The sequence below is a fragment of the Budorcas taxicolor genome, chromosome 25, assembly GCF_023091745.1.
Source record: "Budorcas taxicolor isolate Tak-1 chromosome 25, Takin1.1, whole genome shotgun sequence".
In the NCBI taxonomy this organism is placed as follows: Eukaryota; Metazoa; Chordata; class Mammalia; order Artiodactyla; family Bovidae; genus Budorcas; species Budorcas taxicolor.
The window spans coordinates 28,815,427-28,840,483 of record NC_068934.1 but is presented as its reverse complement, the minus strand read 5'-3'; the positions used below and the strand labels follow the sequence as shown (position 1 = coordinate 28,840,483).

At 43.7% G+C, this 25,057-nt stretch overlaps 1 protein-coding gene across 1 annotated transcript; it reads left to right on the top strand.

Annotated features, from left to right (window-relative positions):
• Nucleotides 1-8,508: 8,508 nt before the first annotated feature.
• TMEM218 (transmembrane protein 218) lies at nt 8,509-24,401 on the top strand. The gene is made up of 4 exons (XM_052662071.1): nt 8,509-8,581; nt 17,187-17,379; nt 18,460-18,562; nt 22,451-24,401. Exons 2-4 carry the CDS (start codon nt 17,270-17,272, stop codon nt 22,583-22,585), a joined length of 348 nt encoding a protein of 115 aa, XP_052518031.1. The 5' UTR covers nt 8,509-8,581; nt 17,187-17,269; the 3' UTR covers nt 22,586-24,401.
• Nucleotides 24,402-25,057: the final 656 nt, after the last annotated feature.

Here is a 25,057-nt window from a genome sequence, read left to right as displayed (position 1 = left end):
ATGTACATATGTATATAACTGAGTCACTTTGCTGTGCAGCAGAGATCGGCATAACATTATAAGTCAACTATACTTCAATAAAAAAATTAAAATTAAACACGCACACCCACAGTTTGAGGTGCTCATTAAACAGATCCTTAATTGGTTAATACCAGAGCCAACATGAGTTCACTAAGAATAAGTGTTGCCAAACTGAACTCATTTCCTACACAGTAGAGTTAATGACCTTGATACATCAGATCATGTTGCTCAGAGACTTCTGATATAGCTAAAACTCTTCACCTGCAAGATAAAGCCTGAATTCGTTAATCTGGCGTTCAAGACTCTTGGCACTCTGTCTCATTTCCTGCCACTCATGTCCCTGAACCTGCACTCCACCTGTATTAGAAGCCCTGCTGTTTCTGACGGAGAAGGCAATGGCACCCCACTCCAGCACTCTTGCCTGGAAAATCCCATGGACAGAGGAGCCTGGTGGGCTGCAGTCCATGGGGTCGCTAAGAGTCGGACACGACTGAGCGACTTCACTTTCACTTTTCACTTTCATGCATTGGAGAAGGAAATGGCAACCCAGTCCAGTGTTCTTGCCTGGAGAATCTCAGGGACGGGGGAGCCTCATGGGCTGCCGTCTATGGGGTCGCACAGGGTCAGACACGACTGAAGCGACTTAGCAGCAGTAGCAGCAGCAGCTGTTTCTGAACCAGAGACATTCACTCTTCCATATTCTGTTTCTTCAGTCTGGACTATCTTTCTATATTCACTCTCCACTTATGTTAAAATGTCATTTCTCATGTGAAGACCTTCTTTTTCCTTTTCCCCCTATGAAGAAGTAATCTACTTTTTCTCTGGGTTCTCTGTGTATTTTATTCTGCTAATATATAAAATGATATGATCTACGTGGGACTTCCCAGGTGGCACCAGTGATAAAGAACCCACCTGCCAATGCAGGAGATGTAAGAGACTTGGGGTTCAATCCCTGGGTCAGGAAGATCCCCTGGAGGAGGAAATGGCAACCAACCTGCTCTAGTATCCTTGCCTGGGAAATCTCAGGGACAGAGGAGCCTGGCAAGCTACAGTCCATGGGGCCACAGAGTCATATATGACTGAAGCAACTTAGCACACACGCATATGATGTACATGGCATAGTATCTATTATAGAAAAAACATTAAAAAATATATATCTCTAATAAAAATTTGAGGTAACACATATTTAATTATAGGGCTTCCCTAGTGGCTCAGTGGTAAAGAATCTGTCTGCCAAGCAGGAAACACAGGTTCAATCCCTGTGTTTGGGGTCACAAAGATCCCCTGGAGAAGGAAATGGTGACCCACTCCTATATTCTTGCCTGGGAAATCCCATGGACAGAGGATCCTGGTGGACTACAGTCCATGGGGTTGCAAAGGAGTTGGACTTGATTTAGCAACTAAAAAACAACAAATATTTAATTATATACATATTGATTTGGATGAACGTCACCTCCATAAGCTTTTTAAGACATAAGTGATGTCATGATCATTTTTGTGTTCTCAGTACCTACCACAGAACCTAGTAGATCAGAGGTCAACAATAAAAATTTATTGATTTGAATGGGAGGAAATGCCAAATACAGTGTATCAAGTTATCACATGAATAATGTTGTAAAATGGGTCACTGGGCAAAACTGAAGCTGTCTGAGCACAGATCCAGACTGCAAGGAGGTCTCCAATGATACTAAATTCTATCCTAGACAGAATTTTTATTAGTGACCTGGATGAAAACATATAACAAATGTTTATCAAATGTGCAGAGAGGCCAACTAATATCATAGGAAAAGAAAATTGAAGGCCTAAAAAATGAATCTAGGGACTTCCCTGGTGCTCCAGTGGTCGAGAATCTGCCTGCCAATGCAGGGGGCACAGGTTCAACCCCTGGTCTGGGAACTACGATCCCTCATGCCTCAGGGCAACTAAGCCCCTGTACCACAACCACTGAAGCCCAAACACGCTGAAGCCCATGCTCTGCTACAAGAGAGGTGTCTGCAATGAGAAGCCTGCGCACAGCAACTAGAGAGCAGTCCCCATTCACTGCAACTAGAGAAAGCCTGTGCACAGTGATAAATAAACAAAATACTTTAAAAATGAATCTAATAGGCTGGAATCTCATAGTCTAGAAAACTAACAAAGTAACATTAAGATAAATGTAAAGTTCTATATTTAGATTTCAGAAATAAATCACACATATTGAGCACGGTGGAGAATTTACTTGGCAATAATTAAGGTGCAGAAGAGTTAGAAGCTTTGGTTAATCAAAGCTTTAAACGCAAACAGTGAGATGTGGCCAGTAACAGACTAAGGCCACGAGAGTCCCTGATGGTCCCAGTGCATCCCTGACAGTCCCAGTGCATCCAGCTCAAGCCGCAATCTCATTGCCATACTCCACGCCTTTGGGGTTTATTTGAAGTATTATGAGCCATTCTAGTGCCAGATTCTGAAAGGTGCTTTAATAAACCACAGTTCATCCAAATAGGTGTGACCAGGAGGGTAAGGGAGTCCAGAATCGATGAAATAAACAAAGGAAGAGGGAGCTCTGTGTGTACTTAACTTGGAAAATTGAAAAGGGAAGGAAGGTTTCATTGTATCTTCAAATATTTTTCAAGTGGCCTTTTATGTGTTGCTACAAATGGCAAAGCTTAAACAGAATGAGTAGGAAATATGAGGATGCAGTTTGACCCAATTTAAGAACTTTCTCAGGTGTATAGCCATCCAACAATGAAGCGTGCAGCTTTGGGAGGTTGAGAGCTCCTTAATCCTGAATATATTCAAGCAGAGGCCAGAGAACCAGATAAATATCTATAAGAGATTTATGAAGAGTATAAATATATATACACACATATATATACACACAGGCTTCCCAGGTGGCTCAGTGGTAAAGAATCCACCTGCCAATGCAAGAGATGCAAGTTTGATCCCTGGGTTGGGCAGATCCCCTGGAGGAGGGCATGGCAATCCACTCTTAATATTTTTTGCCTAGAGAATCCCATGGACAGAGGAGCCTGGCGAGCTACAGTCCATGGGGTCACAAAGAGTCAGACACGACTGAAGAGACTTAGCAGGCACGCGCACACACACCCTCTTACACTATTCAGAAAACAGAGGTGTAAAAAGAAAGCCTAAGGTCACATAAACCAGCCACTCCCCATTGATCAGAACTCTAGTTTTCAAGCAATGATGAGCATAATCAATGTTCATTCCCTGTCACCAGCCTTTTCCTCTTTTTCAGAATTAGACCCTAGAACATCTTCCCAGCACGAGAAATCTTTCCGACTATCAAATAAGCCAAGTGAAATAGTCTTCTCACGGTTGAGGACCCTAAAACATTTCATTTGATACTTAATGGTAAAGCTGACCAAGTTCTTCCTTATTTGGGCGAAACAGCTTCTTGCAGAGAATAGACAAAAATGCCTGCCTCCCAGGTGTTGAGCCAACAGGTTGAAATTTCTCTGAAGAACACTCTGGCTTGTAAGAACTGGCAAACCAAAATCAGAAATCAACAGCATGTTGCTTGTCTCTTCCATGTCTGAGTCCCGTCAAAGAGGATTTCTTCCCCTTTCTCCAAACCCAGGAAGACAGGGGCTTTTACAAGACACAATGCTGCAATAATTCTGAAGCAAGCCGTCCAGGTTTGCTTTCCGTTCTATTGTCTTATCCTGTCAGCTCCCTCATCTCCCAGAATCCAGGCTTAATAATTTACAGCGGAAAGACATTTAATAAATAAACGGCCAGATTGGAGCTGTCAGCTCTGCACAATGGGGCTGTTTGCATCTTCCGCTCGCTCGGCATCAGCACCCGCTCTCCCAGTTTGCTTCAGCTGAAAAAATCCCCTTTGCTATTTTCATAAAATTAGTTCCTCTGCAGTTTCTATTAATCAGAACACTCTTTGGAGAAAATTACACTGGGATTTCATCACCCTCTGAGTTCAACCGTTATGTGAATCTGATGAATTTTTATCACCTATATAAGTGACAGAAAAGGTAAAACACACGCACACACACACACACACACACACACAAAACTTGGGTGGGCTGATGTAAGTGAGCAAAGAGCTCTTCCCTCATACCATCTAAGGTCTTACAAACCTGAGAAGCTAGATCAAGTCTCCCCAACCACGCATCTGAGCAGCTTTCTCCCCAGAACACATCCCCTTATATATATATAAAATTCCAAATCTTCCTGGGGTTATGAACTCTTAACATCTTATGAAATCTAAGGACAGTACTCCCTAGAAAAGCCCACATATGCACATATACACTAACCCTCGCCCTTTGATGGGTTTGTGGACACCTACTGCCCCTATCCACACATATGGTCCATCCATGGGCTCCAGGGCAAAAACTGTGTCCCGTGACTTTCTAGCTGTCTCCATCTCCCTGAAGAACCTAGACTGGAATAAAAGTCAGCCATCTCTGATCCTTTGTTGAAAGAGAAAGTTTGTTTTTTTAAAAAAAAAAACAAACATAAAATTGGGAAAGTTTTTCATGATGGCCATAAACTTTTTGAGAAATGAGAAGCATGGAACACAGAAGACAGCTCGTATTGGCTGAAATAGTGAAAGTCCAGTTATCCATAAATTGATTGTGGTGCACTAAATTTCTTTGATGAGACAAGAGAACCAAATTAGGAAGGTTTTTGAATGCACCTTGTCTCCAGACTATAGAACATCAGTCCCATCCTAAGATAAGCATCATATGAGAAAAGACACACACAAATGAAAAAAAACAAAAATGTAGACCAATGAAACCACAGTTCTATTAATAATACTGGTTCTGTCCATTGTGTTTTTAGGAAGAAGCAACTTGCCTTTATCAATGTAAGACTTTGAAAGTCTGTTTCAGTTCCAACATTCCATGGAAAGGGATTCATTAGAGATCTGTAAGATAGTAAGAATCAAAACTTTTCCTAAGGGCCCAATAGTAAATATTTCAGTCCTGTGGGCTTAACAGTCTCTGCATTAGCTACTCAACTCCGTTGTTGTAAATGAAAACAGCAATGGACCACATGTAAATGTAAGAGCATGTCTGTGCTCCAATAATACTTTACTAATGGACACTGAGATTTGAATTTCAAAATTTTCACATTTTTGTTCTTTTGATTTTTTCCCCTAAACACTAAAAAATGTAAAAATCATTCTTAGCTTGTAGGCCATACAAAAAACAGATGGCAAGAAAGTTTAGACCTACAGGCCATAGTTTGCTGACTCCTGATCTATGGCAATAAGTAAATATTATGATCTGAAAAATCACACTGGTGATTCAGGGTAATGTTTGAAGGCTAGTAACTCAAGTTCAACTACTGACAGTAGTATTGGAAAGCTTTTTTTTTTTCCCTAACCCAGTGTCCCAACTAGCAGAATAGAATAATGGTAACTTTTGAATCTCAGTGAATAATCAACAATTATTGAAGTTTTGGGTACATTTTCAGACCTATGGAAATGCTAAAATTATCACAACACATGAGAAAATATATACAAGAAATTTAAGGCTGTCTGGCAGGAAAAGTTTTGATAACTGTAATATGAAAAAGAAAAATTTATGTCTTGTCTTGAAATCATTCCTTATACTTGCTAACCCTAAAGAACCCTTTTTGCTATCCTATTTCTCTATCAGGTAGCATAATGAATGATTTTACACATTTGAGAGAGAGGAAATTAGACACTGATTATTGTTCTTGCTTGGACTTTTTTGTTCAAGAGAAAAGAACATTGTAATTAAACAAATTATATGCATACATATATGGCATCTATGTATATTCTACAAGTACAAGGTAAGCGACAGATATAGAGCAGAGCTGTGGAGTACTATATGACACCTGATACACAGAAGATGATTTTTAAAAAGAGAAAGATTGGATGGTCAAGTAATCACTCTTCTTTGGAGTGAACTTCAATTAAGAGATGGCAAAAAATGGAATGCTACGGGGATAGAACCTCTTTCAATTTCAAAGAGAGGGTAGGATGTGAACATTTAATAAAACAACTACTATGTGCTCCCAGTGAAGAAGGGAGATAGAGATGGGTTTGGGGGGAGAACCCCTTCTTACGAGAGAGAAAACCTAAGAGGTTGTTTCTATCCAGGAAGATGTAAGAAGTTGGGAGTGCCTCATCACTCATGCCCTATTCTTAATTTACAATTTAATTAAAGTCAGTTGGTCACTAGAAGTGTAAGGAGGTTAATGTTCCCAGTCTCAAGCTTTTGAACACTTTCCCCCAAAATATTAACATCCCAGACCTGTCCTCAACAGCTGGTCTTCACAATGTTATTGTCCATTATTTGTCTCCACTCTGGCTGAGGCCTGTCTCCCCCTTATTCCCCAGATACTCTGCCCTCAATCTTGATTTGGCCTCTCTGTTGAAACCATTTTCTCTCCTTGGATCCCCTTCCATCCTTGTTCCATGTTTCCCATTCCTACCTACATGCCAGGGCCCAGCATTAGTTCTAGCTGTACTGTGAAGACCCACACGAACTCCAGCAACAGCAATACTTCCCCCAAATAATACAAGTCAGGAGTTCATAGCCTCCAGGATTTAATGCCTGATGATTGGAGGTTGAGCTGATGCAATACTAATAGAAATAAAGCACACAATAAATGTAATGTGCTTGAATCATCTTGAAACCATCCCCAGCCACTGCCCTCCCCAGTCCATGGAAATATTGTCTTCCACAAAACCAGTCCCTGGTACCACAAAGTTGAGGACCGCTGAAACAACTGAAGGAGTGTTCTCAAAGCTGCAAAGCTCCTGCAGATATGTAATATTACTATTAATATTAGTATAGTAGTATTACTATCTTTTGGAGAAATTAACTATAAATAAAGTTTGGCATTTCTCATATCTTGCTTTAGAGTGTTTCCTAATTGTTTCATACACAGTTGACATTAACAAACCACAAGGTATTAAGGCAGGAGTCACACATCCTATTTCTCTTGTATCCTCAAAGTCTCTAGTGCTTAGCTACAGTTAACAATTCCAGGGAAATGAATTATCAGAATAATGGCTTTCTTAATCACAGAACTCCTCATTGGGCCAAGTAAACATAAGTTGTTAAACACAAAAGAAATCATCAATCAGTACACAGGACTGCAAATGAAACCTTGAGAGCAGAATAAATGTGAGATGTACTTTCAATGGAATTCAACTATCTTCTTCCATTTCACTCATAGAGTTGTGGTTGGGGAGCTGAACCCCCTAAATCAGAGACTGAGTGTTCCAGGACTTAATAGTTTGCTTCGAGACGCTTCAGCATTTTGTGTAAGGTCAAAGGTTCAAATAGTGCTGCTGCTAAGTCCTATTTGGTATGTTTTTTTGTCTGTCCACCCTTCCTAATTCAGCAGTGGAACGTGCATTGTCTTATTTCCTTTGGTTGGCCTGATTTACGGATCTTTTAGTCTACAGACTATAACCTCAGGGTGAAATCATGAAAAGTTTTAGTTTGCAGTTAGGCAAAAGTAGTTTGCTAAAAGCATGGACCACCTCCATTCCCAAATGCCTGGAGGCATAGCTACAGAAGATTTACTTGATTTGACCCTGACTCCTCTTTCCTGGGGCTTCCCTGGTGGTGCAGAGGTTAAAGCATCTGCCTGCAATGTGGGAGACTTGGGTTCGATCCCTGGGTCGGGAAGACCCCCTGGAGAAGGAAATGGCAACCCACTCCAGTATTCCTGCCTGGAGAATCCTATGGACGGAGGAGCTTGGTGGACTACAGTCCAGGGGTCACAAAGAGTCGGACACCACTGAGCGACTTCACTTTTACTTTCCTCTTTCCTAGTCTGCCCATGAGTAGTAGGACGATCCTTGCCATAGTGTAAGTCTTAAGGCTAACATTAGAATAATGCTAAATACAATAAAGCGAGATGAGGACAAATGAAAACGTGACGTTATTACAGAATCAGTGCTTTAGGGACTCGGTTTTCTCCAAGATGGTTCTCAGGGATCCTAAGTGACTGGGTCTGACCCACTCTCTGAGGCCTAATTTGACTTGATCCCAAGTCCTTTGGTCCACGGAGCCAATAGGACTTGAACTGTGATATCCACTGGACTCAGAAACAGGCGCTAAGGGGTTGCCTGGAGTCTAAGCCTCACACCGGCTGTGCTGTCTCCATGGTAACAGCGCGGAAGGCGTTATAAGCAGTTCTCTTCCGCCCAACAACCCGCCCTCCGGCGGTACTGACCAATGGTCCCGTGGGTTACCTAAGGGATGGTGTGATTGACAACGGGGTGGGGCGAGCGCCGGGAGCCAGGACGACCTCTATTCAATCGAACTTGAGGCCTGTCCCAGGACCAGCAGCCATCGACCAATTAGAGTGCGTAACGGAGGACGACGTGCCCACCCACCACGCTCCGCGTTGCCTGGAGCCGCGGCGGCGTAAGCAAATGAGGGGAAATTCAGGAGTTAAAAGAGTGGCGCTGATTAGCCAATCCAGAATCTCCTAGATGAAAGCCCACTTGTGATTCGTCCTGAGTAGAGCCTAGCCCCTGTGGGCTGAAACTGGCTGGGCTGAGAGGCGTGAGTACCGGACCTGGGAGATGCGAAGCCAGGTGATCGGGGTGGAGGTGAGGAAAATAGGGGCGGCTGAAGAGAGGAGAGAGAATGGTAGGAGGTTGTGGCTGACGGGGGGCTGGAATAAGGCTGGGAGCGATGGCGGGACAGGGACTTCTCAGACTAGCATCACCACTAATCTCCACCCGAGGTCTGGCGGCCAGTAGATGCTGAAATGGGGGAAATCTTGTGATCAAAACCTTAATTTCTCTCCCAACTGCTGGGAAGTGGCCAGGGGAACATTCTGAAGATGAGACCTGGGGGGCACTGTTTTCCTGTTGCCGGTTTGAATCAGCGACTGGGCAGGGAAAGTGTTCACTCTCCAGCACGGTAAGGGCTGCCTGCTGGGGGTCCCCGGGTGGTGTGGATGACAGGCTGTGGTTGCGCACTTTCAAATCGCAACAACACCCAGGAAAAAGGGTGGAAGGATGATCTTCCTTTTCTATCATCTCGTGAAGAGATGATGCCACATCGGTGTTATTTTGGTAGTATGGCAACTGATTTTTCCCCAGACTTGCGTTTGATTTCATTACAAGAGTAGAGGCATTATCCTAATATTTTAAAAATTCAAACCATATTGAAGTGTTTAAAGTAGAAAAAAGTGTGAAAGCTCACCCTCTCCCACCCAATTATTTTTGAAGACTTGGAACAGCTATAAAGGAAAATGAAAAGAAACCCTCCAGAAACAGTTCACTACTGTAACCTATTTTTTTCGTTTTTCTTTAAGACTTACTTTTTATTGAGGTAACATTGGTTTATAACATTGTATGTTTCATGTGTACAACATTGTATTTCCACCTCTATATGCTCTACAGTGTTCAGTTCAGTTCAGTCGCTCAGTGGTGTCCGACTCTTTGTGACCCCGTGAATTGCAACACACCAGGCCTCCCTGTCCGTCACCAACTCCCAGAGTTCACTCAAACTCACGTCCATTGAGTTGGTGATGCCATCCAGCCGTCTCATCCTCTGTCATCCCCTTCTCCTCCTGCCCCCAATCCCTTCCAGCATCAGAGTGCTCACCACCAAAAATTTAGTTTCTATCAACCACCCTATAGTTGATCCCCTTTAGCCATTTTGTATCCTCCCCACATTCTCCTCTGATAACCACTGCTCTGTTCTCTGGATCCTCCCTCTTGTTTTGGTTTGCTTTGTTCATTTTTGTTTGTTTATTCCTAGTATGAGTGAAATTATGTGGTATTTGTCTTTCTCCACTTACTTCACTTAGCCTTAAGAGCGATTCATGTTGGCCTGGCAAGATTTCATCTTTTTTAATGGTTCAATAGTGTTCCATTTTATATATGTATATATATTGGTGGCTCAAATGGTAAAGAATCTGCCCTCAGTGCGGGAGACCAGGGTTTGATCCCTGGGTTGGGAAGATCCCCTGGAGAAAGGAATGGCTACCCACTCTAATATTCTTGGGCTGGATAATTCCATGGACAGAACCTGGAGGGCTACAGTCCACAGTGTCCCAGAGAGTTGGACACGATTGAGCGACTAACACTTTCACTTCGTGTATATCTATTTCTCTCTCTCTCTCTCTCTCTCTATATATATATATATATACACACCCCCAACTTTATCCATTCACCTGTTGATGGGCACTGAACTTGTTTCCATATTTTAGATATTGTAAATAATGCTGTGGTGAACACAGAGTCACATATATCTTTTCAAATTGGTGTTTTCATGTTCTTTGGATAAATGCCCAGAAATGGGATAGCTGGGGTTTTTGGTAGTTGTATTCTTAATTTTTTGAGGAATCCCCATACTGTCTTCCATAGTGCCTGCATGCTCCGTCACTAAGTCATGTCTGACTCTTTGTGACCTTATGGACTGTAGCTCTCAGGCTTCTCTGGCCATGGAATTCTCCAGGCAAGAATACTGGAGAATGGGTAGCCATTCCCTTCCCCAGGGGATCTTCCCGACCCAGGGATCGAACCCGGGTCTTCTGCATTGCAGGCAGATTTTTTTACCATCTAAGGAAGATGGCTAACTGCCAGGGAAGCCCAATTCTTAGAAGAGGGTTGAAAAAGCCTTGAATATTAAATAAAAGGCTTCCCAGGTGGCACAGTGGTAAAGAGTCCACCTGCCAATGCAGGAGACACAGGAGACACCAGTTCGATCAGTGGATTGGGAAGATTCCTTGGAGAAGGAAATGGTAACCCACTCCCATATTCTTGCCTGGAAAATTCTTTTTATATATTTTTTTAAATCAAGCTTTACTCAATAATTTAGCTATTCCAATAAGGGAAATAATCACAAGCATTATGCCCACACTCAGTTAACAAGATAAAATTACTAGATGTTCACTCTTTCCCCACAAAAACATTCTGTACTTTATCCAGCCTTTCCTTTCTATGCTTAGTAAGAAAATGTATGGTTTTTTGGTTATAAAGTGACAAACTTCATTCTTATAGGAGGTTGGGGATATTCATCTCAATACTTGAAAGCTGTCCCATGTACAGAACCCAGTGTCTCATGAACTTCCATGTTTCTCTGGAGGAGTGAAGGGCAATATTTCTAATGATACCAGCTTCAAGTACCATTTTCCCTGTATTCTAGGTGTTAGAGTTGGTACAAGTCTTACAGGTAATTTACGTAATATCCAAAACAGCAGCAGCTACACTTAACTAGTTAACTTGCTAAGGGGTACAGTCAACCGAGCAGGAAAGCTGAGTCACCTCTAATGCCACCTTCCTAAGGCCCTTCCCATTTCCACAGCTAAGATGAAGCCCAGACCTGCCTCATCTCTTATCTGGAGAATTGCAATAGTCTCCTAACTGGTCACTAGTTTCTGTTCTCTGATCTCAGCTCATATGTACCCTGCTACCAATTACCTTTTTAAAAATTAATATTTATCTCAAAAATTTCAAAAACAGTGAATATTGCCCTGGAATTTGTAACAAAGACCTATGCACAAACAACTAGATTAATAAATATTAACTTTTTTCCGCTCATCTGCTTAAGCTTTTTATTTTCAAGAAATAAACCATCACAGATTTAGTTCAGATCCTTTTGTTCTCTTTCCTGGCCCCATTCTCCTTCCTTCCTCCCTCCCCCCCCAGAGACATACAATCTCCTGAAATTGTTTTGTGCCATTTATGCCCATGGTTTTATGTTTACTGTATATGTTTATCTCATGAATATATAATGATTTAGGTATTTTTTAATTTTAAAGATACAAATAGTATAGTATTGTGGGCTTCATTCTGCAACTTGCTTTTAGACTCAATATTGTTTTTTATTGGGTTGACCAAAAAGATCATTTGGGTTTTTCCATAAGATGTTATGGAACACACTTTTTGGCCAAACCAGTAGGTACATTCATGTCAGTACAGCTAGCTCAAGTTCATTGATTTTAAGTTGTCATGAGTATATAATACCCCTCCCCCTACTGATGGACATTTAGATTTTCTCAGATGTTTTGCTATCATGAACACCTTTGTTCACATCTGTTTATGCCAGAGTTTATCTAGGCTTGGGCTTCTCTCATAGCTCAGTTGGGGAAGACTCTGCCTGCAGTGCAGGACACCCAGGTTCAATCCCTGGGTCGGGAAGATCCCCTGAAAAAAGGAAATGGCAACCCACTCCAGTTCTTGCCTGGAGAATCCCATGGACAGGGGATCCTGGCAGGCTACAGTCCATGGGGTTGCAAGAGTCAAATGTGACTTAGTGACTAAACCTCCACATGGTTCTTTAAGGCAGTGGCACTTATATGCAGAGTACAGCATGAGAAACGCTGGGCTGGAGGAAGCACAAGCTGGAGTCAAGATTGCCAGGAGAAATATCAATAACCTCAGATATGCAGATGACACCACCCTTATGGCAGAAAGTGAAGAGGAGCTAAAAAGCCTCTTGATGAAAGTGAAAGAGGAGAGTGAAAAAGTTGGCTTAAAGCTTAACATTCTGAAAACTAACATCATGGCATCCGGTCCCATCACTTCATGGCAAAAATGTGGGAACAGTGGAAACTGGCTGACTTTACTTTTTGGGGCTCCAAAATCACTGCAGATGGTGATTGCAGCCATGAAATTAAAAGAGGCTTACTCCTTGGAAGGAAAGTTATGGCCAACCTAGACAGCATATTAAAAAGCAGAGACATTACTTTGCCAACAAAGGTCCGTCTAGTCAAGGCTATGGTTTTTCCTGTGGTCATGTATGGATGTGAGAGTTGGACTGTGAAGAAACCTGAGCACCGAAGAATTGATGCTTTTGAACTGTGGTGTTGGAGAAGACTCTTGAGAGTCCTTTGGACTGCAAGGAGATCCAACCAGTCCATCCTAAAGGAGATCGGCCCTGGGTGTTCATTGGAAGGACTGATGTTGAAGCCAAAACTCCAGTACTTTGGCCACCTGATGCAAAGAGCTGACTCATTTGAAAAGACCCTGATGCTGGGAAAGATTGAGGGCAGGAGGAGAAGGGGATGACAAAGGATGAGATGGTTGGATGGCATCACCGACTCAATGGATATGGGTTTGGGTGGACTCCGGGAGATGGTGATGGACAGGGAGGCCTGGCGTGTTGTGGTTCATGGGGTCGCAAAGAGTCAGACACGACTGAGCGACTGAACTGAACTGAACTGCCCCTTTGGTCATTTGGAGTTTGTGAGGGCACCTTTGGTTATTAGTGTGATTTTGGAGGCACTCCTAGGGTTTACAGAGCAGGACTGGGGCTGTTGGAAGTCCCGTGATACACTGGACAGCCCCTCACCATGAAGAATTGTCCTTCATCCTGCAAAACATCCCAAGTGTCTCACAGGTTACTCATTTCTAATATGAACCCAGAATCTAACTCCATTTTTTATATAAGCATAATGTATCTTTTGGCACAGTTGAACATAGTAAAATTTCCAGGAATGCAACTCTAATGTAAATCAGGGGGAAATTATACTTATTTGTAGTTTGGAACTCTTAACAGAGTCGTTCATCACTGTAGAAAACCCCGTAAGTGAAGGCAGCCCAGCCCGTGGTATTTGAGTTGCTGTAAAACACACCTGCATCAGCCTGCATTTGTAGTTTTTGCGTTCATGCCAATTCTAAGTTTAGGTGCGAGCATCTGAGTGCGGTCCTTCATTACGTATTCTAGTGTAGTCAGCCTGAACGTTTGTATATTTAAACATATGCTGTTTTATTACGAATAACTTTCCATTTAAAATTTGCTTGTGCGTATGATATAAAGCAGAGATCTGGTTTTATTATTGTCTGATTGGATAATCACTTATCCCAACGCTGTCTATGAAATCCTCTACCCATTGACTATAAAGCCAGCTCTGTGCTGTGCAAAGTTCTCCTGAATGCGTGGCTCTGCTTCTGGGCTTTCTGTTTTGTTCCACTGGCCCATGTGTCTCTATGCCACGATCACACTGTTTTAATTACCGTGGTTCTAGAATGTGTCTTGCGGCAGTTGGTAACATGAAAGGCGAGTTTTCCATCCTAGTTCCCAAAATTGTTTTTGCTATTCTTGGGTTTTTGCTTTTGCATGTGAATTTAGGATTGGTTTTCAAGTTCCATAAAAAACGATGTTGAGATTTTGGTTAGAATTGCATTGAGCTGATAACTTAAGGAAAATTGAGTTTAAATATTAAACCATCTCATCCTTTCAGGAACAGGGGTTATTTCTCTATTCAGGCCTTAAAAAAAAAAAATATATATATATATATATATATATCTTTGAATAAAGTTTTATACTTTTTGCCATAAAAATCTTCACATCTTTTGTTGGATTTATTCCTACTTCCCCATATATTCTTATTCATACACACAACCCTTTTATTGCAAAAGTTTCAAATATTCAAAAGTATAGGAAATAGTGTAGGAAAATTCATATATTCACCACTCCAGCTTCAACAGTGAATTCAGGACTAGCCTTGTTTTATATTGACCCCTTTCTCCTCTGTCCTAGATGATTATAAAATTCCTAGACATCATTTTCTGTTGTTTGTGTTGTGTGTGTTTGTGTATTTGTATATTAAAAGTAATCTTTTAGTAATATAACCACATCATCACATTAAAAAAAACATTATTTTTCACTTAAAAAATAAACAGTGATTCCCTAACATTGTCAAATTTTTCCCAGATACTGTTCAAATTTTTCCAGTCATCTCATAAAAGGTTTTGTATAGCAGGTTTGTTTGAGTCAGGAGCCAAACAAGGCCCATGTATTACATTTGTCTGGTATGTCTCTTCAGACTTTATTTGAAGTAAACTTTTTTGGAAAAGTAAAAGACACATAATGAAAAATATGCAAATCAGAAGTGTACAGCTAGATACTGCTGCTGCTGCTGCTAAGTCGCTTCAGTCGTGTCCGACTCTGTGCGACCCCATAGATGGCAGCCCACCAGGCTCCCCCATCCCTGGGATTCTCCAGGCAAGAACTCTGGAGTGGGTTGCCATTTCCTTTTCCAGTGCATGAAAGTGAAAAGTGAAAGGGAAGTTGCTCAGTCGTCTCCGACTTCGCGACCCCATGGACTGCAGCCTACCAGGCTCCTCAATCCATGGGCTTTTCCAGGCAAGAGTACTGGAGTGGGTTGCCGTTGCCTTTTCCGACAGCTAGATACAGTTTAGCAGAATTAACAAAGCTGTGTAACCCACATCCAGCTGAAGAAACAAAATTTCATAAGTACCCCAGAAGCCCCTTTAGTCACTTCTTTCTACACGGCAACCACACTCCAGACTTCTAATCCCCAAATTAGTTTGAACTGTTTTTGAACATTATATACATGTTATTACACAGTGTGAACTCTTTTGCCTCTAGCTTTTTATATTTAATATTTTCAAAACTTACCCACATTGCTGGATATAGCTGTGGTCTGTTCATTCTTACTTCTTTTTACTCTTTCATTGTATGAATGAATAAATTGTATCTATAATACCAACTCTTTGCAACCCTAAGGACTGTAGCCCACAAGCCTCCTCTGTCCATGGAATTTTCCAGGCAAGAATACTGGAGTGGGTTGCAATTTGCTCCTCCAGGGGATCTTCCCGACCCAGGGATGGAACCTGGGTCTTCTGCATCTCCTGCATTAGCAGGAAGATACTTTAACACTAGTGCCACCTGAGAAAGCTCACCTTATCTATTCAATTGAGGTATATTTAGGTCATTTCAGTTTGTAACTATTTCTAACAGGTCTGCCCTGAACTTTTGTGCATCTTTTAGTGAACTTATGACATGTCTCTTGGGGACACACCCAGGAAGAGAACAGCTGGATCTAGGGTTCACATATTCAGCTTTATTAGATATAGCCAAAGAGTCTCCAAAGTGCTAATAAGAACTTACACTCTCACCAGCAGAGTACAAGGCTTCCAGTTTCTCCACATTTTGGTCAACACTTGGAGTTGTCCATCATTTTCATTTTAGCCATTCTGGTAGGGGTCTAGAGGTACTGTGTTTTATTTCCAATTTTCTAATGAAGGAGATGGGAATGCCAGACCATCTGACCTGCCACTTGAGAAACCTGTATGCAGGTCAGGAAGCAACAGTTAGAACTGGACATGGAACAACAGACTGGTTCCAAATCAGGAAAGGAGTACATCAAGGCTGTATATTGTCACGCTACTTGTTTAACTTATATGCAGAGTACATCATGAGAAACTCTAGGCTGGATGAAACACAAGCTGGAATCAAGATTGCCAGGAGAAATATCAATAACTTCAGATATGCAGATGACACCACCCTTATGGCAGAAAGTGAAGAAGATCTAAAGAGCTTCTTGATAAAGGTAAAAGAGGAGAGTGAAAAAGTTGGCTTAAAGCTCAACATTCAGAAAACTAAGATCATGGCATCTGGTCCCATCACTTCATGGCAGATAGATGGGGAAACAGTGGAAATGGTGGCTGACTTTATTTTTCTGGGCTCCAAGATGACTGCAGATGGTGACTGCAGCCATGAAATTAAAAGACGTTTACTCCTTGGAAGGAAAGTTATGACCAACCTAGACAGCATATTCCAAAGCAGAGACATTACTTTGCCGACAAAGGTCCGTCTAGTCAAGGCTATGGTTTTTCCAGTGGTCATGTATGGATGTGAGAGTTGGACTGTGAAGAGGGCTGAGCACCGAAGAATTGATGCTTTTGAACTATGGTGTTGGAGAAGACTCTTGAGAGTCCCTTGGACTGCAAGAAGATCCATCCAGTCCATTCTAAAGGAGATCAGTCCTGGGTGTTCATTGGAAGGACTGATGCTAAAGCTGAAACTCCAGTACTTTGGCCACCTGATGCAAAGAGCTGACTCATTTGAAAAGACCCTGATGCTGGGAAAGATTGAGGGCAGGAGGAGAAGGGGACGACCGAGGATGAGATGGCTGGATGGCATCACCGACTCAATGGACGTGAGTTTGAGTGAACTCCGGGAGCTGGTGATGGACAAGGAGGCCTGGCGTGCTGCAGTTCATGGGGACACAACTGAGCAACTGAACTGAAGTGAGTGACTAAGGAAGCTGAGCACTTTTCACATATATATTGGCCATTTGTATATCCTCTGTCAAGGGTTTATTCTTGGCTGCTTGATCTGTCAGTTTCTGAGAGAGACCTATTAAGACCTATATTGATGAATCCTCTTCCCACCCCAATCATCAGAAGTTTCCCAGAATGAATTCAGACTTCGTGTGTCCCCCCCTAGGAAACCCAGGAGCACCGAGAAGCGCAGCAGCACCGCTAACAGCAGGACCAGCTCGTCGCACTGTGCCTGGTGCTGTGCCGCGCATGGCTGGCACGGTGCTCGGCGTGGGGCCGGGTGTGTTCATCCTCGCCCTGCTCTGGGTGTTGGTGCTGCTGCTGTGTGCCCTGCTGTCCAGAGCCTCAGGGGCAGCGAGGTAAGGCCTTCTCTCTCTCTAGCGGGGAGTCCGAGCTAAAAGCAATCAGATGCGAAATCGCTGATGCTCATGAAACATTTAGAATTCAGGAGCTCATTGTCATTACCGGCAGTTGGAAGGAGTTGCATTTTAACCTCTTTATCATAAGCACTGACTGTGTTATTTATACTCGGAAGCTGAGGTGGGAGGAGAAGGGAGGGGGTACATGTCAGCTCGCAGCACACAGGAGATGAGGACATGGGAGATGAAAAGAGAATCCGCTTTCGCTGTCACGTGAGTTTCTTGGGGTCACGCGTGTGCATGTTTCTTAATTGTTGAGATTCATGGCAGGTGCTGGGTCCAGCCCCTGAGGCTCCAGCCCAGGGCCCCGGGAAGCTGAAGGGTCGTGGATGACTTGGGCTGGTGTTGACTTAAAGAATCAGAGCATAAACTGACTCTTAAGGACACTGTAGAGTCATACTCCCTGGCCAGATTGTGTAGGTACAAAACAAGTTACATCATTTACTTAAGTTTTTTGGTTTCAAACACAGCAGTGGGGGATCAGGGAAGGACCACTTCGGGTTTTCGTATGACCACACAGAGGTCAAAATAAAAACTACCTATTCCTGACAGAGCACAATTGACATATATACGCTTCTGTGTGTAAAACTGCCTCGTGGGAACCTGCTGTATAACACAGGGAGCCCAGCTCGGTGCTCTGTGATGACCTAGAGGCGGGAGATGTGGGAGGCTTAAGAGGGAGGGGATATATGTGTACATAAAGCTGATTCACCTTGTATGTTAGAAACCAACACAGCATTGTAAAGCAATTACCCTCCAATTAAAAATAAATTTTAAAAATCCCACCAATTCCCATTCTTAGGGACTTGGAACTCCCAGGAATAACAGGAATGCATCCTGCTGGTACCTGTCTGGGAAGATGGGCTTTGGGAGGAAGGGGAAACATTTCTAAATTCCTGTGGCGCTGGGGCAGCACACTGGGCCCTGTTAGTGGACTGAGACAGAATATGGGCCCCAGGGAAAAGCCAGGCGCAGCCTAACACGGAACCGTGCTTTTAACCCCCTGTCTTTGGGCCACAGGTTCTCTGCCGTTTTCGTGTTCCTCGGTGCTCTGATCATCACAGCCGTTCTGTTGCTTTTCCCTCGAGCCAGTGACGCCCCAGCCCCCGAGGCAGAGGTGAAGGTAAAAACCTGGGTTTGTTTTGTCAGTCCTCTTTCTCCTGGTCTAGACCTCTGCCCTGCCCCGCGTGGTCCCCAATGCCAGGAGGGCTAAAGTGTGTTCAAAAAATTATAAAGTTGAAGCCAGGATGGGGCGTGGGGGCGGCTCAGGGTGTTTTAAACTCCCTCCCGCTTCTTTCCGTGCCCACTGGCAACACCTCCTGTTTGCCTGGATTTGGCTTCTGAGCGAGCACGCTGTGGGGCCAGAGACGAGCAGGCAGGCTCCCACTCCTGGTCGCCTGGGCTCGGAAACTCGGATCCCAGGTGACACTTGGGTAGTGCCCTCAGGCGCTAATTGACATGGTTTTTCATCGTGTGTTTGGATTTTCCCGCTGGCGGTGAGGAGGGAGTATTCTCCACAGAGAAAAGCAGAGGGGAGGGAGGAACACCGCTGCGGAGCGTGGACAATGTAGCCAGACAGCCTTCGGGGAGTCCCTTCCGGCCTCATTTCCAGAACCCGATCTCCCAGCACCTACCTGTCTAAATGGAGTTTTATCATCTCTCTCATAGACTCCCCCCATCCTGGTTCCTTCCTGACTGGGGCTCTGGCTTTACCATGGTCTCAGATCTCTACAGTCTTGATAATCTCTACTCTTGACATCCTGTGGCCCATTACTCCTTCTAGCAACTTCTTTCCGCTATTTAAATTTTTTAAGATATAATGGTGGCACTTCCTTGGAGGTCCAATGGTTAAGACTTCACCTTCCAATGCAAGAGATACGGGTCCAATCCCTGATCAGGTGACTAAGATCCCACATGCCTCGTGGCCAAAAAATCAAAACCGTGTTGTAACAAATTCAATAAAGACTTTAAAAATGCTCCACATCACCAAAAAGAAAAAAGGAAAAAAAAAAACCAACTAAACAAAAAAGAAGTAATGGTGATAATAGCTAACACTGTTTAAGGCATCACTATGTGTGGGGTCCTGTGCTAAGCATGTTATTTACATGCTCTCATTCAAACCTCAGGACAACCCTCAGTAGCACAACACAGGTACCGTTAGTGTCCCTTTTCATAGGTCAGAATGCTAAGGCTGGGAGGGGCTAGGGTACCTTACCCAGGTAGAGGCCGAGCAAGGATGCAAGCTGAGGCCTGTCTTCAATACCTTCATATTGGGGACCCAGCAGAATATCAGGAGCCATCACCGAGAGTTTAAAGGCAACTGTTTTGACGCCAGACAATAGTATGCAAACCTATATTATAACTTCAGAACTAGACTCGGCACCCCTTTCTAGCACTGTGTAGGACTGACCATGGCTAAAGGGAAGAAATTCATTCTGAAAATTCCAAGGGAAATAATACTTAGCCACACAAAACTAAGGTGCTGTTTTCATACATGCTGGGTTTTTTGGTCAGCATCTGACAACCACTCTGACCATGCCAGGATGGTGACCAGTTTTCCTGTCTTAAATGGGGAAAGCGATAAAGTCTGGGTATTTCTGAATCACTGGGGATGTGGACATTGGAAGAAGGACCCAGAGCAAACCGTGTCTTGAAACCAATCCCTCTTCCCTCTTTCCTCTGTCATGTGAGTTTCAGACCCAGTTTCAGACCAGGAGAGCAGATCAGCCTTTTGAGCAAAATCTGTTCATCAGTGCAGCCAGCAGAGATTGGAGTTCTCATTCTCAGGTTTGGAGTCCCAGCCCCTGTAAGCGGCCCAGCTCAATACTGTATCAATAATACATGGCCTGGGCCTTCGGCACCCAAGGCCTGCTAATTGGCTAATTAAAAAGTGAACCGTGTCGAACAAGCAAACATGTAGCCCGCGAGAGACGTGTTCAGTCCTGGAGCCAAGGCCAAAGTCATGTCAGAGCCGTTTCATCCAACTGACCTTTGTTGTAAGCTGGCTGTTGGGGTAATCTCCAGAGCAGCCCTCTCCCCTGGTGTCCTTGGGTCTCAGTGATCACAGCAGAGCTTGGACTTGACAGGTGCTTTGTGCATCTCTGCTGTATTAGTCTCCCACTGCTGCTGTAACAAATTACCGCAAGATCAGTGGCCTACAACACTCGTTTACTATCTTAGAGTTCCACAGGCTAGAATCCCAAAATCAGCCTCCTTGGGCTAAAGTCAAGGGGTTGGCGGGGCTGTCTTCCTTTCTGGAGGTTCTGGGGAGAAATGTTTCCCTGCCTTTTCCGCTTCCAGGGGCCACCCTTGGGCATGTGGACCTCTTGCTCCCGCTTCAGAGACCGCAAAATAGCATCCCTCTGCGTCTGCCTCCATCCTCACATCTCTGTGTCTCTGACCCTCTCTCCCGCCTCCCTCAACGTCTGCTGAAGAGCCCTGTGATTGCATTGGGCCACCTGTATTAAACAGTTCAGGCCAGCCTCCTTCTTTTTTTATTGGAGTATAATTACTTGATGACGTGTTAGATTCCGCTGTGCAGTGACGTGAATCGGCCGTATGTACACAGATAGCCCCTCCCTCTCGGACCTCCCTCCCACCCTACCCCCATCCCACCCCTCTGGGTCATCACAGAGCATCAAAACTCCCTGTGTTACAGAGCGGCTTCCCACGAGCTGTCTGTTTTACACATGGTGGTGTATGTATGTCAGTCCCAACCTCCCAATTTGTCCTACTCTCTGCTTCCCCCCAAAACATAAATACAATGGAATATTATTACCCCTAGAAAGGAACAAAGGTGAGGCATCTGTAGAGACAAGGATGGACCCAGAGTCTGTCATACAGCATGAACTGAGTCAGAAAGAGAAAAACAAATATCGTATATTAACGCATATATGTGAAATCTAGAAAAATGATACAGATGAACCTATTTGCAGGGCAGGAATAGAGACACAGAGGTATGGACAGAGAATGGACAGTCTCCCTATTTAAGGTCAATGGATTAACAACTGTAATTCCATCTACAACCTTACTTCTCCTTTGTCATGCAGTTTAACACATTCAGAGTTTCTGGAGATCAGGATGTGGACATTGTAGAGACATTATCCTATCAACCACCACCCTGCAGGTATTTGGGAATGTCTTCAGGTACTAGGTTCTGAAAGCTTTGGGAAGTTGCGATGTCCCTGGTCACTTGGTTTGTGTTCCTACTCTATTAAGTCTGTAGATTAAACTGCTTTTGCCTGCCCAAACTTAGGCAGCACCCTTTGGATCTGTGGAAAACAGAGTTCCAGCAGTGAACGGTAGACAAGTGGGAAGAGCCAATATGAATGACAGGCCTCTGTCAGCAAAGACCAGCAGCTCTGGGGCCTCAAGTACAGCTGGTTGCCAGGCAGCCAACTGTACAAACTGGGACAAGTTTCCTTTCCTCTTAGTGTTTCAGGACCGCAGGTAAATGGCCATTTCCCCAGCCCTTGGGTTGCTGGGTTATGAATGTTAGGGTTCAGAACTCCTCTGGTAAAAGTTTTAGAGTCCCGTTTTCATTTTGAAAATGACCCCTCCTGAGTTGGCCATGGGTTGATGGCGTGGGGGTTTGAATCTTGAGTATGTGGGGGATTATTATACTATTGTATTTTCATACATGTTTAAAGTTCTCCATAATGAAAAATTGACAGCCACAAAATAAGCCTTTCTGAGACCAAGCAAGCAAGGTTCTCAGTCTTTCAGATAACTCATTTCAGAACAGAACAGAACTTGCCTTCAGAGTGTTTATGCATCTCCTACATCAAGCCTATGTTTGTTCCCTGTACTTTATTAAGCCTTTTCATTAAGCTTCTCTATATCTTGTATTTCTGGCTCAGCATGTTGAGAAAAAGGTTCTTATCCATTTGCAGGATGTTACTGGAAGTTCTGAATATGGACAGATCCTGGGCCCATTCATCAGAGATTCCAGTTGAGCCCAGTCAAGGCGCAGACGTGTCAATAATTTCACTTTTAATGTTTCTTTCTCCAGATTGTAGATGCCTTTTTCATTGGCCGCTATGTCCTGCTGGCTTTCCTCACTGCCGCCTTCCTTGGAAGCCTTTTCTTGGTTCTAATCCATCACATCCTGGAGCCAATCTATGCCAAACCACTGCGGTCCTACTGAGTCGTCTTCAGGAAAACCAAGACCTTGTTCTCCCCCGCGCTTTGATGTCACTGGTGAGCAGCAAGGTACTGTTCAGAGCTTTGTGTTGACAGCCTTCCTGCCTTAAGATCAGAGGATCATCTCTTCATCACGAAGACAAATCCGTTGAGTCCTGGCTTCCAGAAACAGGATTGCAGAATTGCCCCCGAGGAAAGATTTCTCACCAGCTTAAGGGGGATATCACTGTCTTCTCAGCACCTGTACCTCAGGTTTTCCACCTCTTTTGAAAAGGAAATAGCAACAGCGATCTGCTTAGGTTTTTCAGTCAAGACATCAGCAAGTGAATTTTGAGAAAAAGGGTACTTTAGCTTCTCCTGTCCAACGGATGGAAGAACTTGGTCCTTTTTGATAATAGGTGAAATACTTAATTTCAAGGTCAAGATCATTTGGGAAAGAAAGGCCCTCCAAGTTCATAAGATTATTTTAATGTGGTGACTTGGAGACATGTATCAGATGCCAGCTATGCAGCACTCTGCATGTCACACCACGAGGCTCCACAAAGGCCTTGGTGTCACTTTCCGCTGCCTTGAGAAAGCAGTCAACAGCAGTCAGAGGACTGCCTTTCACCTCGAACTCCTGGGCACAGCTTCCTGAATCTAGCATTTCAATAGTTCAGGTTCATGGGGGGATTAGAGGCAGAGTTTGGAAACATCAGCTGTGTGTCCTGCGGCTCTCTCTAGATGCTTCTCCCAGTATTTGGTGGTCTTTGTTCCTTTATTTAGTGTAAGTGTCCATGTTGAGTTACTGTCATCTCTTTCATCTTTGTAGCTCTTTCTCCAAAGCTGATAAGGAATGTCTATCCCCAGGCTTAGATAAAACTTTATACGTAAGTTCCCAGACCAAGTGAAATCTGTCATTAAATGGTGGGTGGGGGCGAGTAGCTCTAGGCTGTTTCCACTTTGGGAGTCAACCTGGCACCCAAAAACTATTTGAGGGACCTTCTGGCTGAAAATTAAGAACCAGAAAACAAGTTGGAAAAAGAACTTTGGTAGAGTACATGCTATGTGCCAGTACTGCACAAGTCTTTTTTTTCCCCCCCTCCACAAATGTAAATGACAAGCCTGTGTGTTAAGGGCAAAAATAAACTTTTGTACAAAGGGTATTTTAACTCGGCCTGCCTTCTGTAGATCCCATAACTACTGGCCGTGGTGAAGTGAATGATGGATCACTTTATATCTTTATGCTCAAAACAATCATGTCCAACCCTTAAGGAAAAAAAAAAAAAAACAAACCCCACAGGAATGGGATAAGAAATAGAAGGCTGAGAGAGCACAAAATCACAAAATGAATTTTGCTAATTTCTATGGGGGGGGGGACCCTGATAATCAATGGTTAATATGGTACCCCTTGTGCTCAGGCCTTCCTGGAGACAGAGCTTAGAGGGTGTCCCTTAAATACAAACAGAAATCATCTCAGGGTTGCCATTCGTTGTTCTTTGATCAATGGCCTCAGCACAGGTTGTGCTACCCAGAGGGAATCCTGTGGTAAAGAAACTGGTGATCCCACTGTTTGGGAGGTGGGAGGAGAGCAAGTCAGGGCTTCTATGTAAGAAAACAGGTTATTTCAGTTCAGTTCAATTCAGTCACTCCGTTGTATCTGACTCTTTTGTGACCCCATGGACTGCAGCATAGCCTCTTAAAATTGTATCCTGACCAAGACTACTTCAGGACATTACCCTCTACTGATCCACTAGGTGGCGCTGTCTCAAGCTGGCAGAATACACTAGGTAATTTTTTGACAAGTTCTTTCTGTGTCTCATAAAATAGAAGTAAAGCTAACATTCTTTACTGATGCACAGTATCAAATATTTAATCTAAAAATTCATCAGAGTAATTGTACGCTGTTGAGTTGCTAGGAAATGCACTATCATTCACCCACGTGGCACACAACAGGTAAAAGTGTTCACTCAGAGCTCACTGCGCCCACAGGGTGTGAAGCATGGTCCTTGTGGAATAAGTCCACTCGAGAACGAGGCTCTGAGACTTCCTGGCTGCCTTCCTGACTCCGTCTTGAAGACATCCAAATCATTTCTAAATGTTTTTATTGTCACATAAAGTAAGCCATTCCTTGTTCTGTTCTCTGAGACAGACTTTTCTATCAACTCTGTCCTGTCGTTGCTGCAGTTGAACGATTTTGTTTTGCTTTGATTTGCATTGATGGGTCAAGAAACGTGCTGTGGGGACATCCCTGGTGGTCCAGTAAAGAATCCAACTGCCAATGCAGGGGACACAGGTTCAATCCCTGATCCAGGACGACCCCACATGCCGCGGAGCAATGAACCCATGTGCCACTCAGTTGGCCCATGTGCCACTACCGAAGCTGTTGCAATGAGAAGTCCTGGTACCCCAACGAAGAGTAGCCCCCACTCAGCAACAAAGACTCGGCACAGCCAAAAATAAATACAAACACAAAAGAAAGCTGCTGCAGTTATTT